The sequence below is a fragment of the Nerophis lumbriciformis genome, linkage group LG37 (assembly GCF_033978685.3).
Source record: "Nerophis lumbriciformis linkage group LG37, RoL_Nlum_v2.1, whole genome shotgun sequence".
Taxonomy (NCBI): Eukaryota; Metazoa; Chordata; class Actinopteri; order Syngnathiformes; family Syngnathidae; genus Nerophis; species Nerophis lumbriciformis.
Window position 1 is genome coordinate 19,969,955 of NC_084584.2, and position 17,843 is coordinate 19,987,797.

Sequence of the window (17,843 nt, forward strand, 5' to 3'; positions counted from 1 at the left end):
GTACCTGCTTTGCTGCTCATCTCCACTCATCTGTCATTTCCTGTACTGCTCTGTGTAAAACACACATCTCAGGGAAACAACGTTTCAAGCATTTCAGGCTTCATTCACATCCACCAACATGCAACTCACACTTTGGTCATTACACTGACCATTATATAACACCAAACGCTCTTAAATGCTGCATGCAAACAGAGCAACATGTCAATCTCAAGATTCTTTATTTTCATTCGTCATCAACACTCTCCCATGCATCCATACGTCTATGCAACAATAAAAAAATAAGTAATTATTTAGCGTTCTCACCTTTCACCATATAGATTTATACAAAACAGTTATAACATCACTTCAAGCCTCCAAAGAGCTTGGATAGGAAGTTGTCATCATTGGGCATGTCTGAAAATGGGCTGCGAGCACCTACAATAAAAAACATGACATTAGAAACCTTTACTTGGTAGAGTTTATACAGGTGTGGTCAAAAGTTTACATACACTTGTAAAGAACATAATGTCATGGCTGTCTTGAGTTTCCAATCATGTCTACAACTCTTATTTTGATAGAGTGATTGGAGCACATACTTCTTGGTCACAAAACACATTCATGAAGTTTGGTTCTTTTATGAATTTATTATAGTTCTACTGAAAATGTGATCAAATCTGCTGGGTCAAAAGTATACATACAGCAATGTTAATATTTGGTTACATGTCCCTTGGCATGTGTTACTGCAATAAGGCACTTTTGGTAGCCATCCATAAGCTTCTGGTAAGTTTCTTGTTTAATTTTTGACCACTCCTCTTGACAAAATTGGTGCACTTCAGCTAAATTTGTTGGTTTTCTGATATGGACTTGTTTGTCCAGCATTGTCCACACGTTTAAGTCAGGACTTTTGAGAAGGCCATTCTAAAACCTTAATTCTAGCCTGATTCAGCCATTCCTTGACCACTTTTGACGTGTGTTTGGGGTCATTGTCCTGTTGGAACACCCAACTGCGCCCAAGACCCAACCTCCAGGCTGATGATTTTAGGTTGTCCTAAAGAATTTGGAGGTAATCCTTTTTTTTCATTGTCCCATTTACTCTCTGTAAAGCACCAGTTCCATTGGCAGCAAAACAGGCCCAGAGCATAATACTACCACCACCATGCTTGACGGTAGGCATGATGTTCCTGGGATTAAAGGCCTCACCTTTTCTCCTCCAAACATATTGCTGGGTATTGTGGCCAAACCGCTCAATTTTAGTTTCATCTGACATCACATGGACAAGTGACGTGCGGTCACTAGAGGAAGGTGAGGCGGGGCCTCACCTGCCATCATGGAAAGAAAAAAAATGTAAAAAGAAAAAAAATTAATTAAATTGTTATATGTATCCAGTGATTATACTATAAAGTTATTTTCCATTTAACTTCACCAGTTTTAGATTATTTTTATTCAAAATTGCTGAATTTTCACATTTGCCGTTCAAATACTGAGAAGAGACGGTGCGGTGATCAGCAGCCAGTTGAGGCACGTCACTCAATTGTGCCTCACCATGGATTGCGGACTCGGCTAACTGCTGGCCTGCTGTGCAGTGAGACCGTATTGCTATATGAATTATATTATACATTTCCATAGTTTAGTTAGCTGAGGTATATAATGTACAGTGTATTTTGTCAACAACTGTATGTGTGTAACGTATTTCTTGTGCTGAGCAATCATAAAACTGCTGCGAAGACGCACTGTGTGAGGCTCGCGTAATCCCGCCTCCTGGTGCCGGTTAACGCACCTCCGCCGCAGACTGCACCCCCCGACGGGAGTGCCACACCAACCAAAGCCCACACCTTCCACGTGCAAGACTGAATCCACCCAAAAAAAGTCACTTAACAAGAAGCCAAAAAGTGCAAAAACAACATTGCTCGCGCCGGAGGAGCCGTGAACGACTGCAGGGACACAACATTAGGTACACCTGCAGACTGCAGCACGGATTTCATATTTCATTCATTCACAACTCCTCCAACACGAACACCACTGTTCCCGCACTTATAAGTAAAGGTAAGACCATAACAACGTTTTTTTAATTAAATGTGCTTTTTTGTGTGCTACAGTTTGTATGTGTAAAGTTAAAGTTAAGTTAAAGTACCAATGATTGTCACACACACACTAGGTGTGGTGAAATTTGTCCTCTGCATTTGACCCATCCCCTTGCTCACCCCCTGGGATGTGAGGGGAGCAGTGGGCAGCAGCGGTGCCGCGCCCGGGAATAATTGTTGGTGATTTAACCCCCAATTCCAACCCTTGATGCTGAGTGCCAAGCAGGGAAGAATGCTGGTATGTATGAGCTTTTAAACATAACCCATTAACTGCTGCCAATCAAATGGTGAATAAGATACTCTTTAGGGTTCATATGTTTGGAAATCTGACTGTGATGAAGTCAGTGCCTCACCAGTCATGAACCTCACCGCACATCACTGATATATACACACATATATATACATATATATATATATACACACACACACACACACACACATATATATACACACACACACATATATATATATATACACACATACATATTCTCTCTCTCTCTCTCTCTCTCTCTCTCTCTCTCTCTCTCTCTCTCTCTCTCTCTCTCTCTCTCTCTCTCTCTCTCTCTCTCTCTCTCTCTCTCTCTCTCTCTCTCTCTCTCTCTCTCTCTCTCTCTCTCTCTCTCTCTCTCTCTCTCTCTCTCTCTCTCTCTCTCTCTCTCTCTCTCTCTCTCTCTCTCTCTCTCTCTCTCTCCTAATGACAGCAGACATTGCACAGTAAGTGATGTTTTATTATGCGCGTTGGCTCTCATAAAGTCTGCAATGAGTAATAATTAGTGATGAAAGGGGAAGAAAAAAACAAACAAACTTGATGCGTTTTGGAAATTAATGCGCTGCGTATGCTTAAAATGATCAAAATACGTAGATATTAAATGTTATTATAAATGTGCCTGTTAGTACATTACATATATACTTACTTCATGTATATAAAACCTTAATGGAGGTGTTTGGATGTTTTTTTAGGGGCTTTGTAGGTGGAATTGCACGGCTCCCATTGGCTCTATTGTAAGCAAACTTTAGATCGCATTTATTTAATATTTACAATGCAAAAAAAAAAACCATCCATCGTCATATCTCTCATAATGATTGTGAACGATAGGCAACATTCCCAAAAAAGAGCAGTTCCCCATTGAATAAAAACAATTCTGGGCTGCTCCCAGTAGCTTATCTTTCTGGAGATTGTGTGAGCTGCTGCCTGCTATTTATTACTTATCACATTCTCCTGACCATAGAGCGCACCTACCTATACAAGCTGCACCCAATACATTTTTACAAATAAAAATGTTTTTCCATATATTTGCCACACATACAGTAACTATAAACCTCAGATATAAACGTTGCAAAATTATTTATTTACACAGAAAGTTTTGTAAATATTTATTTACATACCTTAATTGTTTCCAAACGGTGCCTGTAACACGGCAGTAAAACGGTTGATCACACAAAACAGAAGTCACCGTCATGGATAGCTGCAAAAGCTAGCTCTCCAATCAGCTAAACAGATTCAATCACTCCACGGTTGAATTCACTTCTTGGATTATTTACCTACTTAAGAATTTCTGACACTGAAACAATACAAAAATAATGCCATTGTAAGTTAATAATACTAACACAGACACTTGTAAACGTGTTAGCATATTAGCTAATGCTAACGACACTCGCTTGATTACATTACGATAGCATGTACAAATATGCATGAAAACACTCTTACGGACATCACACATGGGACAGTTTAGTAAATATGAATTGTTTTAGTTATATTGTAAAACATACAAATGTTGCTTGGAGTGATAAATGAAGAATCCATATGAGTAGAAACACTATTGACAGCTAGAAGACGGAACGGCAGCGGTTTAAAGCAATAAAAACAGAAGGGCACTGTAGCGCCTGCACTAAGCCAACTCTTCCAAAAGATTGCCCTATAGCACAAACAACACATTTTCAGTGTCTTTGCTTTTTTTTGTTTTTAACTATTTGCATTATGGCCATCAACGAAGAAATACCAATAAATTATCCACAGGAGGAGTCAAAGCGTAGTAAAAAAGTAGCGGCTTAAAGTCTGACATTTTCGGTAATAATAAGTCTCCTATTTGTCAAGATATTTACACAAAGTTTGGATTTTTGGCATAGATATCTTTCCTGTCTTCATGTCCATTCATCTTTGTCGCATTGTTATTTCATTGAATGACAGACAGAACATGAAAATTGCGACGCTCCTTAAATGAGCCCACACTTGTTGAGCGACTCGAACGCTACAATAGGGAAAACAAAAAAATAGAGACCGGGAAGATGCCAGGAAAGTAGGAAAAAAAACGGCAATGCATGAGGGAGAGAAAGGAGTGGGGGCGGGGAGGGTGGTGAAAGCAGCTGAGCAGACTGGGTAAGAATTCTTACAAGAACTCATAGAAATGCCCTGTCAGATAACAAAACATATTTGGGGAGAATTATTGAAAATAAGAGTAATTTTTGTTCTTAAAATGGGAGCTAGCATTCACAATCATTATGAGACAAAAACACATACCATATTTTCCAGACTATAAGGCGCACTTAAAATCCTTTTTTTCCCTCAAAACTCGACAGTGCGCCTTATAACCCGGTGCGCCTAATGTACGGAAACATTTTGGTTGAGCTTACCGACCTCGAAGCTATTTTATTTGGTACTTGGTGAAATGATTAGTGTGACCAGTAGATGTCAGTCACACATAAGAGATACGTGTAGACTGCAATATGACTCAAGTAAAAACCAACATTTTAAAAGTTCCATTGAAAATATAAAACATTACATACTGCGCTCAAAATTCTACCAAAGTCGCACCGCTTGCAGCATTACGGCTACCGTAGCCAGGAGTGTCGCGGAGTAATAAATTACTGTGCTTCACCACAATATTACAGTGTGTGTGTGTGTGTGTGTGTGTGTGTGTGTGTGTGTGTGTGTGTGTAGAAGGACCCCAAAATGTCACCCGTCAAAAGACACGCTTACGACGCGGACTTCAAACTCAAGGCTATCAGTCACGCAGTAGAACATGGGAATAGAGCTGCTGCGAGAGAATTCAACATTAATGAATCAATGGTACGGAAGTGGAGGACGCAAGAACAGGACCTGGGCCAAGTAAAGAAGACCACACAGAGTTTCCGCGGGAACAAAGCGAGTTAGAGGACAACATTGAACAGTGGGTTATTGAACCGACAGCAGCAGGTAGAAGCGCCTCTACAGTCTCTATTCGACTGAAGGCAACAGCATTAGCACGGGACATGGATATCAATGACTTTCGAGGAGGTCCTTCTTGGTGCTTTCGTTTTATGAAAAGACGTAATCTTTCCACACACAAACTACCATCTTGCAGCAACTTCCAAAATATTACGTAGAAAAGCTGGGCATTTTCCGCGCATACTGAAAAGAAGATCCGGCCAGAGCACATAATCAACATGGACGAGGTTCCCCTCACCTTTGATATCCCCGTGAACCGCACTGTGGAGAAAACAGGGACCAGAACGATGTCTATATGCACCACAGGGAACGAGAAGTCATCCTTCACTGTAGTTCTCGGTTGCCAGGCTAATGGCCAGAAACTTCCACCCATGGTCATTTTCAAGAGGAAAACTTTGCCAAGAGAAACGTTCCCACCCAGCGTCATCATCAAAGTTAACCCAAAGGGCTGGATGGACGGGGAAAAGATGAGTGAGTGGCTGAGAGAAATTTACGTCAAGAGACTGGATGGCTTTTTTCACAAATCTCCGTCCCTCTTGATTTGCGTGCGACTCCACGCGCGCCCATCTCACCGATGCTGTCAAAAACCAAGTGAAGCAAACTAATTCGGAGCTTGCTATCATTCCGGGTGGATTAACTAAAGAACTCCAGCCGCTTGATATTGGTGTCAACAGGGCATTCAAACTTAAACTGCGAGCTGCGTGGGAGCAGTGGATGACAGAAGGCGAACACACATTCACCAAGACAGGGATACAGCGCCGGGCGACTTACGCCACTATATGCCAATGGATCGTGGATGCCTGGACTGGCTTCCACAAAGGCCGGAACCATCTCTGAGCTAGGGCGGTATAGCTCGGTTGGTAGAGCGGCCGTGCCAGCAACTTGAGGGTTGCAGGTTCAATCCCCGCTTCCGCCATCCTAGTCACTGCCGTTGTGTCCTTGGGCAAGACACTTTACCCACCTGCTCCCAGTGCCACCCACACTGGTTTAAATACTAGATATTGGGTTTCACTTTGTAAAGCGCTTTGAGTCACTAGAGAAAAGCGCTACGTAAATATAATTCACTTCACAACTACCAGCTAACAGCAGCGACACTGACTCGGATTATGGCGAGAGTGATTCGGGCATGTTGGATGCCGTAATCGCCCAACTGTTAAACTTGGACACTGAGGATGGAGAATTTGAGGGATTTGTGGACAAGGAATAAACTAAAAAAAAGTGAGTGTGTTGTGTTGTATTTTATATGTTACAACTGAACAAGGTTGGGAGTGATTGTGAATACGCTCATTAACATTTCAACAATGTAGAGTTATTGTGAACGCGTTTAATAAAGTTTGACTGACTGACTTATCTGAATGTTTTGTTTTGCTTAATGCGCCTTATTCAGTCCGGTGCGCCTTGTATATGAAAAAAGATCGAAAATAGACTATTCATTGACAGTGCGCCTTATAATCCAGTGCGCCCTATAGTGCAAAAAATATGGTAAGTATATATTTTATTGGCATTCCAATTTGTATTAATCTGCTTGTTCTAAGTGGCTAGCAATGCAGATAATAGGAGTAATCAATTCTGCCTCTAAATCACTCTATGCATCCAAAAACCGCCAACAAATTGTTATAATTTAAACTAGCACAAGCAAACTATTTTTAGCCGCGCCGTGATTACAGAGAGCTACTGCATCATGATCGCCTCTAAATTAATTCTTAATTAGAAATCATGCCTCACACTTGGATAATAAAAGGTTGTATAGCCATAAACTGAGCTCTGTGACATCCAACTTATACCTGGAGATGGTGAGAAAGACACAAAAAGACATTGGTCTACGCCGTAACATTTTCTTTAACATTTTGTGTGGATCATGAATAACTCTTAATCTAAACGGAAATATAAGAACATCCTATCAGTCGGGATTTGAGTGAAAGCAGACATTGTAATGTAAGTGATCGTTTTATTATGTTGGTAGATGGTATTTCTTGTTTAGCACTAGTGTAGGAGCCTAGATGCTGTTTAAGTTCATTTACATTTTATGGAAGGTGCTTTTTGTTTATTCAGCCAAAATGGGACTATTTACTTTATTTGCATGCTTAGAATAATTATTACATTTGTCTAAATAATTTGATGACGTAACTGTTTAAATTGCATATATGGCGGAAGGATCTGTGTGGTATGTGGTTTTTGGACACAGTGCATTATGGGTAATGGCAGTCAGGTGCGGGGGAATTGAGCCACACAGTTTTTTTAACCTCACTCTTACTTTTTCCTTACTCTTGCTTTTTCTAACTCATACTGTAACAAACTCTCTTTATTTTGCCATTCATTTGTTCCCACAACGTTATTGTTTTACGTTTTTGAATTATTAAGTTCACAAGTAAACTAAACAAAACGAAGAGGACCGTCTGGAGTTTTGTTTGTTGTCACCGCAGCAAGCGGAAGCAGGAGAAAGTAGAGGAGCGTCAAGCTAAAGGCTTCATTAGGAATCTATAACTAGCAATACAGCTACATAATGCTTGTTTCACCAAAGCTGGATCTCTTAAGCACACAGCTTGTAAAACATGTAGCTCATCCACCTTATATTCAGGCTACAAAATATAAGGTTCTGGATTATCATTTGTCCCAAAGTGGTCCGTGTTGTCTCTCATGAAGTCTGCCATGATTAGTAGTGTTGTTGTCAAAGGAAAAAGCAAGCGTTGTGATACGTCTGCGAAATTACTACGCCGAGGTATGCTTAAAATAAGCAACATACATAAATATTACATGTTATTATGAATGTGCCTGTTATATATAGATATACTTACAGTGTGTATATAAAACGATAGAGGTTTTTTAGCGTTTTGAGCGCTTTATAGGCAGGACAGAGCAAATCCCATTGGCTACATTGTTAGCTGGCTTTTTCTAGCATTTATTTACAAATTACAAAGCATAAAAAAAGAAAACCATAAGTGTTCTTGTCTTACATTCGGATTGTGAATGATAGGCAAAATTTAAAAAAAAAAGTGAATTTCCCCTTTAAATTTTTTTAGAAAATGCTGGGCAATTTGGCTGGTGCTTGAGCAGTGGTTATTACTATGTACTTCACTAAATATCCTGGTATTATATGTGTATATATTGTATCTGCTGATGTAGTTATGTTGTAGTTATGTAAAAAAAAGGAGTCAGATACCGATTTAAAAAAAAAGCTGATACAGATTTAAAAAAAAAAAAAAAAAAAAAAGGCCAAAACCGATATTTGTCAAAATGAAAAATATTAGTGCAAATAATTGGTCGATCTCTTGTATGTACTAACCCTGAATGTCTGGTCCAGTTTGATGCCCTGCACCTCCTGAGTGGGTCACAGTGGTCTCCTCGTTGCCTTGGCCATCTCTGATGGTGCGGCGCTCTTCAACTGTCTGTTGTACACCAAACACAAACATTAAATAATTTAAAAAAATGTTTTCCTTATTTTTACAAATGTTTATTAACCAAACAGTAGGTAATGCCCAACTCACCCCATCAGGCTTCGTCACCTTGGTGATAGTGACTGACTGGAAAAACGATCTGCTTTGAGGCAGTCTTGGTGCCTGGCCAGCAGGGGGAGCCAGAATCTGATCCAAACCACCAGAGGACACTGCAGAATCCAGATCTGGAGATATTTTATTTTTTTATTTAGGAATATTGCATTTTAGGCCAATGGAAAGGTACTTTTATTAGTTTTGCCATTGTTGTTGAATCTTTTCCAGAAATTACTTTCCACATTATTTTTAAAATCGTTTTATGGATTCTGTGAGGAACAATTTTTAAGCTTTGTGAATTGCTCTCTTCTGACAGGGTCTGTCCTGCCACTTTTAAAACGGTGGTGAGACCCCTTTTGAAAAAGAGCAGCTTGGACCCAAACACAAGTACCGACCAGTATCCAACTTACATTTCTTAAGTAAGATTTTCAAAAACCTGTTTTCTATCAATCAATTAAACTTTATTTATAAAGCACTTTTCATACATAAAAGAAAAGCAACGCATAGTGCTTTCCAAACTTAAAAACATTACCTCGATGACCCAGATCCCCCATTATCACGGACGGAATTTTGGTGAAACTTAGATAATAAAAAGTTCAGGTTTGGTACTGCTGGATATAAGCACCGCTTCTGATACCGTATACCATCACATTTTATTCAATATTAGACTAGTGGTTCTTAACCTTGTTGGAGGTACCGAACCCCATTAGTTTCATATGCACATTCACCGAACCCTTCTTTAGTGAAAAATAAAATGTTTAGTTTTTTTCAAATTCAAGACAAAGTTATATGTTTTTGGTAACACTTTAGTATGGGGAACATATTCTAAGTAACAAAGACTCAATTTAGAGTTTTTTTGACACGAGGGGAACATATTCTAAGTAACAAAGACTTAATTTAGAGTTATTTGGTTAAGGTTAGGGTTAGGGCCAGGGTTAGAGGGTTAGGGTTATAATAAGGCCATGCCGAATAAGGCATTAATAAGTACTTAGCAATGACTAGTTAAGAGCCAATATGTTACTAATTTGCATGTTAATAAGCAACTAATTAATGGTGAATATGTTCCCCATACTAAAGTGTTACCATGTTTTTTTACTGGTGCACAAAATGAACCGTGCGTGAACATCACCTTGTTCATAGAACAAAACCAACACAGTGCATAAACTCACAACAAATTACATACCTGCAAATCAGTCTGACTTCTGCTGTTGTCGTATTCGTAATACGCCGATAGGGAGAAGTTTTTATTTACACGATGAGTCGGGTGTGTCTTGACCTCCGCCGAACCCCTAGGGTTCGATCGAAACCAGGTTAAGAACCACTGTATTAGACACCTGGTTGGGCTCTCGTATTGTTTTTAATTGGTTATCTCACAGACAGATGTTTTTATCGGAGTATGGATACCTGTTTCTCTCTGCATTTGACCCATCCCCTTGTTCCACCCCATGGGAGATGAGGAGAGCAGTGAGCAGCAGCGGTGGCCGCGCTCTGGAATAATTTTGGTGATTTAGGCTTAATATTAGGTCCCATACTTTTTAATTTTTATATGCTGCCTCTTGGGACGTCATTGGAGATCAGTTTCCACAGTTATAGTGCATCCGGAAAGCATTCACAACGCTTTAGTTTTTCCACAGTTCCACATTTTATGTTATTGCTATTGTTATATGCTATTCAAAAATGAAATAAATGCCTTTTTGTTAAAATTCTACACAAAATATCTCATAATGACAATGTAAAAAAAGGATTTTTAGAGCATTTTGCAATGTATCAGTCATAAGAAACTAAAAATCACATGTACATACGTATTCACAGCCTTTTCTCAATGCTTTATTGAGGCACCTTTGGCAGTAGTTACAGCCTCAAGTCTTTTTAAAATATTATGCCACAAGCTTGGCACACCTATCTTTGGGCAGTTTCGCCCATTACTCTTTGCTGCACCTCTCAAACTCAGGTTAAATGGGAAGCGTTGGTTTTCATCTGGGATGTCTCTGTACATTGCTGCATTCATCTTTCCCTCTGTTTTGACTAGTCACCCAGTTCCTGCCACTGAAAAACATCCCCACAGCATGATGCTTGAATTCTACTCGCCCTGTCTTGTGGCAAATGCACGCGCCCATGCGTGCCGGTGCCGCGTAGTTAAAGAATCTACTGCTGCTGAATTCTCCTCTGCCTTTTATTCCGCCCTGGACACCTTGCCCTCTCTGTCTTTAAACACAGAAGTTTTCAAACTTGTTGTCAAGCTCTTGATTTCATTGCTCCTTTTAAATCCATGCTCCCTAAGGCTAAAGGTGAGCCATGGTTAAATGACGTCACAAGAGAGGCCAGGCGTCCATGCAGACAGGCAGAGCGTAAATGGAAGAAGGATAAGCTTCATGTTTCCTATGCCATCATGAAAGACTTGTGGAAAGAGTATCAGAAAATTCTGAGGGTAGAAAAGAAGCGGGTAACCCATGCTTTTATTTCATCACGTTTGGACTACTGCAACTCACTCTACGTTGCAATGAACCAGGCCTCAATCGCTCGATTGCAGTTAGTCCAAAATGCTGCTGCTCGCCTTTTAACTGGCACTAAAAAACATGAACATATTTTAGCATCCCTTCACTGGCTCCCAGTTCATTTTAGAATTAATTTTAAAATATTGTTTTTGATTTTAAATCTCTTAACAGATTAGCGCCACATTATATGTCAGACCTTTTAAAAATATACACCCCCACAAAGTTTCTGAGGTCAGCTGATCAGTTTCTTCTTGTCGTCCCGAAAACCTGTTTAAAATCCAGAGGTGATTGTGCATTTTCTGCTGTGGCTCCAAAACTTTGGAACAATATCACTCTTGCTAGTCGGACGCCTCCCTCTTTAATGACTTTTAAATCACGTCTCAAAACATATTTTTACTCTTTAGCTTTTAAACCAGCATGAGAGTTGTGTGATTTTAGTCTATTTTATTTTCTCTGAGGTATTTTATGTATTTATTCTTTTATAGTTAAATGTTTTATATTATTGAGTCTCCTAGTATGTATGTCTCTACTTCTGTGCAGCACTTTGTGAAACTTCTATTGTTTTTTGAAATGTGCTATATAAATAAAATGGATTGGATTGGATGCTGCCACCACCATGTTTCACTGTAGGGATGGTATTTCCCTGGTGATGAGCGGTGCCTGGTTTCCTCCAAACATGACACCTGGCATTACCGCCACAGAGTTCAATCTTTGTCTCATCTGACCAGAGAGTTTTGTTTCTCATGGTCTGAGAGTCTTTCAGTTGGATTTTGGCAAACTTTTACGAAGGAATGGCTTCCATCTGGCGACTATACCATACAGGCCTGATTGGTGGATTGCTGCAGAGATGGTTGTCCTTGTGGACCTTCAAGACAGCAGATATTTTTCAGTACCCTTCCCCAAACTTGTGCCTCGGGACAATCCTGTCTCGGAGGTCTACAGACAATTCCTTCAACTTCATGCTTAGTTTGTGCTCTGTCAAGTGTGAAGCCTTAGATGTGTGCCTTTCCAAATCATGCCCACCCAACCAACTAAATTTACCACAGGTCCAATTAAGGATGATCAGTTGAAACAGGATGCACCTGATCTCACTTTTGAGCTTCATGGCAAAGGCTGTAAATGCCTAGTACATGTGCTTTCTTAGATTTTTTATTTTTAATAAATTTGCACAAAAAAAAAAATGTTGACAAAAATGTATTTATTCCATTTTGGAATATCACTAACATAACAAAATGTGGAAAAAATAGAAGCGCTGTGAATATGTTCCAGATGCACTATATGCTGATACACACACTTGGACATTGCTGTGTCTCTAGATGACACAGGAGCAATAGATACCCTTTTAACTGCATTTTAGACATCGCGTCATGAATGGCAGTGAATTTCCTACCGCTCAACCAGGGCAAAACAGAGGTTTGAGTAATAGGCCCTGAAGGCCAGAGGGAGAAACCTTTACCAAAATTACTAGATCAGGGTCTCTGCAGGTTTCAACATGTCAAATTTAAGACTTTTTAGGACTTTTTTTTAAGACCATCTTGAAAATAATTTAAGACCATTTCTAGAAGCTTCCCTCCTCGATGGCTGCACATCTGGTAACTAAACACTTTATACGTTTCCATCCAGCAGGTTCAACCATGCATTAAATTGATCGTTCAGGAGACACAAATCGTTAAACTTTTACTTACCCATCTTATGCAAGTAATTTGGCTTTGCTGTGGGCTTTCGTTATGTTTTCTCCGCTGCTATGCTAACTTAGCTGTCAACACACAGCTGCGTGCACACATGTGGTGTTCGATAAATTTTGACCGGGCAGCAGTTAGTCCCGCTGTGTATTTACGTTATAGCGTCATAAAAAATCGAAACATTTCAAAGCGAGACTGAAGTTTATGCATGTTTTTAAAAAAAAGTAACATCAATAGATTTTTAAGACCTTTCAAAAATCATATTTAAGACCTTTTATGAGATTTTAAGGCCTTAAATTCAAATTATTGGATTTAAGACTTTTTTAGACCCCATGGATACCCTGTAGGTTTTAAACCACAGTCTATAAAAAAAATCTGGGTGTGATTTTTGACTCAGAGCTGACTTTTATCCCACATATCAGAAATTTTAGAAAAAATGTTTTTTTATCGTCTTAATAACATAGCGAGAGTTAGTCCATTTCTCTCTTGGGCTAACACGGAGGTGCTAGTGCATACACCTTCAAAATTAGTGTTTTTTACGTGAACATAAATGTAAGTAATATAATGTATTAATGGATATGTATATAGTGTAATATATTTGGGAGGGTTCTAATCTTCTAATGGCTGTTAAGTAGAGGAGACACTTACAGCGTGGATCTACGTGAGCTTTATTTTTCAACTCACATGTAAGCAAATGTGCCACAGCATCAATTCCGGTCCTTCAATGATAGCTATTATTTTGGAACCGAAATACATATTCATATATTACATATAGCCTATTATTTCTGCACTATTGACAAGGGATGCACCAAAAACTTGGTCGTCTAAAATTGACTTTCCTCCCCGAAACCAGATGTTGTGATGAAATATCCACTTCCGCTGGCGACTGCGTCTTTGCCGGCGCACACGAGTCACGTAGCTCGCCCATTAAGCCATTAATCTATAAGTTGTTCATCTGTGACATTTAATTCATACTCAAATATGGAGACAAACACACATTTGAAGACAGTCTCTGCAGGGAGACTTTTTCTTGTTAACCCTTCGCGTGCATCACGAATATATTCTTCATATAAACGGGAAGATATGGACATCCTATCAGTCATCATTGAAGTAAGAGCAGACATTTTACAGTAAGCTATCGTTTTATTATTTTTGTTGTTTGTATATCTTGTTTAGCACTTAGCAATACTGTTACATGATGCATAGTGTTTCACTAAAGTTGGATTGGTTTAGCAAACCTTCTAAAACTGATAGCGCATCCTCCTTATATCGAGGATCAAAGACTTAATGCTCTGGATCATAATTTTTCCCAAAGTAATCGTTGTTGGCTCTCACAAAGTCTGCATGAATTGCATTGTTGTTGGTGAAGAAGGAATCTGCGGTTCCTACCGCTATGTCACGCGATGACGTGTCTGGCTAGCTCTTTGTCTCTCAAAATGGCTCGGGAATCTCCTTGAGATTGGTACTATTTTGATCACATATATTTAATCGCAGACTTTGTAAGTCTTTAGGTGTCATAAATCAAATATATATGATAATAGCTTCAGTATAGAGGCAACTTGTTTTTCCAGTCTACTGGTACTTTAATATCACATTTCTGAGCATCATTTTCAAGTATGACAAAAAGTTGCAATTATAGTTGCAAGTCTAAGACGTTAGATGGCAGTAGTGTATAGTGTATGGAGTTGTTTAGTCAGTCTAGCCTTCGCTGAATGTAGTGTTTTGTTGCGCCCTAAAAAGTGTTAATACTCCAAGTATTGTACTTAATACGGACAAGCTGTTTGATTGTAATGTGCATATTAGTTGCAGTTTTCACTCACAAATTTGGAGGTTTTGAAATCGCCATGTAAAATTGCTAATGCTGATAAGTAGCATGTCAATAGCAAAGCCAATGTACATTATATTGTCAAAAGTATTTGGCCACCTGCCTTTACTCACATATGTACTTAAAGTGCCACCCCATGCAATTGTCCAAAATGTTTTGGTATCCTGGAGCATTCAAAGTTCCTTTCACTGGAACTAAGGGGCCAAGCCCAACTCCTGAAAAGCCAACCCCACACCATAATTCCTCCTCCACCAAATTTCACAATCGGTACAATGCAGTCCGAAATGTACCGTTCTCCTGGCAACCTCCAAACCCAGACTGGTCCATCAGATTGCCAGATGGAAAAGTGTGATCCATCATTCCAGAGAAGGCGTCTCAACTGCTCTAGAGTCCAGTGGCAACATGCTTTACACCACTGCATTCCACGCTTTGCATTGGACTTGGTGATGTATGGCTTAAATGCTGCTGCTCGGCTATGGAAACCCATTCCATGAAGCTCTCTGCGAACTGTACGTGGGCTAATTGGAAGGTCACATGAAATTTGGAGCTCTGTAGCAACTGACTGTGCAGAAAGTCTTTACACTATGCGCTTCAGCATCCGCTGACCCCTCTCGGTCAGTTTACGTGGTACCACTTGGTGGCTGACTTGCTGTTGTTCCCTAACTCTTCACTTTTCTTATAATAAAGTTGACTTTGGAATATTTAGGAGCTAGGAAATTTCACGACTGGATTTGTTGCACAGGTGGCATCCTATGACAGTTCCACGCTGGAAATCACAGAGCGGCCCAATCTTTCACAAATGTTTGTAGAAACAGTCTCCATGCCTAAGTGCTTGATTTTATACACCGGGCCAAGTGATTAGGACACCTGATTCTCATCATTTGGATGGGTGGCCAAATACTTTTGGCAATATAGTGTATATTAACATCAAGCTAGCACATTTTTGGATTAGAGGAGCCTTACTTTACTTACATTGTAGCGTTATTTTAGTCAAATGCTTTGTTGGCCATTGAAAACATTACCTAGAGGTAGTTTGGCTGAGTTCGCTCTTAGTTCTGCTGTAGTAATCGCTAAATGACGAATTGCAAAGAGCCAGCTGAGTCCGCAATCAGGCGTGATGTCAAGCGCAACCATGATTCAGTGGAAGGACCAGTGGGATTCAGTCGGTGCCAAAAAAAATAGCACCGGATTTGGAACCCATCCCTAGCATTTTATGTTGCAACTTGCATGTGCATGAAAAGTTCTATATAAATAAAGTTTGATTGATTGACGGGGATAGGTTGATTGGCAACACTATATAGGCCCTAGTGTGTGAATGTGAGTGTGAATGTTGTCTGTCTATCTGTGTTGGCCCTGTGATGAAGTGGCGACTTGTCCAGGTGTACCCCACCTTCTGCCAGAATGCAGCTGAGATAGGCTCCAGCACCCCCCGCGACCCACAAAGGGACAAGCGGTAGAAAATGGATGGATGGATGGATGATAGACTGATTTAGGCTTCTGTTTAGATCAAATTGTCTTAAGTTTAAAGCGCTGCCTGTTGTTCTGGCATGCACTTACAGGCTTTTGAAAGCAATTTCACGTGCGTAAAAGTGTTTTTACACAGCAATGTCGTCAAAATACACGTGGATTAAACCCACCTTGGTCTTCTTTGCGCTCATCTTCTGGAACTTTCCGTGGCCTTTGACTCCAAACATCGTTGAACTGAGGAAACATTTAAAAGCAGTCAAACGATTTCAGTAAGAAAGATGGTACATAACTAGTGTCTTTTTACTTTAGAAAATGGTGTCCACCCATAAAATGGCGAGTTTGGGAATTCTGGCGACTCATGAAAATGAGATGGATTTTGGCGGGACCCTCGAGCATCACTGTCAGGGGACTTTAGCATGAAGTCTCGGAGGGGGTTGCCGCTTTTTCCCTTTTCCGGTTTGTCCTGCTGTAGTGGAGGGGCAATGCTAGGAATACCTACAAGACAACAATTATAGCACTAAAAATAGCTGCTTTCTCAGTGTGTGGTCGCTATTAAATTGTGGCACTTCACCGGAATTAGGCATCGACTCCCAGCGCCCAAGCTGAGAAAACATCTCCTCCATCTCCCTGAGGAAGTGTCCAAACAGGGGAGGCTCCTGCATTCGCATTCCGTCAGGGCCAAAGCTGAAACCAAACCTCCAGGCACTGTCAAAAGGGTCCTGCTGTTCCCCGCGGAAGCCATCATTTTCAAAACAATCTTCACAATCATCCTCGTCATCGTCTTCATCACCTGCCATTGTATCAAAGAAGGGGTCCCTACAAAATGATTTAAAAAAAACAAAAAAAAAAAACATTTACATTGAGAGTTAGTTTGCCGTCACAAAGGCATCAACTTCATTGACCTGGCAATTTTATGTACATTGACGGGAAAATAGTTTGTCTTGAAAAAAATTGTTTTCTAAAGAGTGTCTAAATCTACTCCATACCACTACAATATCTCTTCATATTTGGCTTGTATATTTACCTCCAAACCTTTCAAAATATGCACTGATGTAAACAAACAGTAAACGTCTGAAACCCGGAAGTGCCGCTAAGTCACGTGATTGCACCCAAAGCAATATACGACAGCAAAATATCGGTAGTTACATTTTTAGATAAGACTCCATTAGTTTCCACAAGTTTAAACTATATTTCTACTCAACAGAAACCAGCTATAAGAAAGCCCATTGATACATTCTCATATAAAAGCTTAAAACTTCTTGGCAGCGCAAAGAATGAGCCAACGTGTGCTAGCTTAATGTTAGCTTCCAGCTGTCAGCTGTGCCACTTTTAGCTTTCGGTTAACAAACTCACCTTCGTCCACTATAATGGCCGCCAGGAACCCCGAAAAAGCCTCGAAATAAGTCAAAAACGCTCATTCAGCCTCGTGTGACATAAAACTAGAGAATTACTACAACGGTTAGATGGCAAAACTGCGCGAATAACTGCGCAGAACCAGGACTGTCAAGTGTCGTAAAGCATATGTAGAAGTTTGACGCAATTGCCAGAAAGTGTTTACCGTAATGGTTTACCGGAATGGCGCAGCAGAAAAAAGTGCCACTAAATTGCAGTATGTTTACAT

At 40.0% G+C, this 17,843-nt stretch overlaps 1 protein-coding gene across 1 annotated transcript; it reads right to left on the minus strand.

Annotated features, from left to right (window-relative positions):
- Window positions 1-201: 201 nt before the first annotated feature.
- hax1 (HCLS1 associated protein X-1) lies at window positions 202-17,762 on the minus strand. Its single transcript, XM_061931263.1, has 7 exons — window positions 17,576-17,762; window positions 16,794-17,038; window positions 16,527-16,717; window positions 16,393-16,456; window positions 8,751-8,884; window positions 8,549-8,651; window positions 202-414 (listed from the first exon to the last, which is right to left on the minus strand). The coding sequence occupies exons 1-7, from the start codon at window positions 17,638-17,640 to the stop codon at window positions 341-343; spliced, it is 876 nt and encodes a 291-aa protein (XP_061787247.1). The 5' UTR covers window positions 17,641-17,762; the 3' UTR covers window positions 202-340.
- Window positions 17,763-17,843: the final 81 nt, after the last annotated feature.

Bases quoted from the DNA above. Each gene is read 5' to 3' on its own strand.
- hax1 (XM_061931263.1), bottom strand. From the start codon at position 17,640: ATGAGCGTTTTTGACTTATTTCGAGGCTTTTTCGGGGTTCCTGGCGGC. The intron at 8,885-16,392 runs GTGGGTTTAATC...AAATATCTCCAG, and splicing joins TGAGCGCAAAGAAGACCAAG to ATCTGGATTCTGCAGTGTCC. The intron at 415-8,548 runs GTTAGTACATAC...TTTTTATTGTAG, and splicing joins AACTGGACCAGACATTCAGG to GTGCTCGCAGCCCATTTTCA.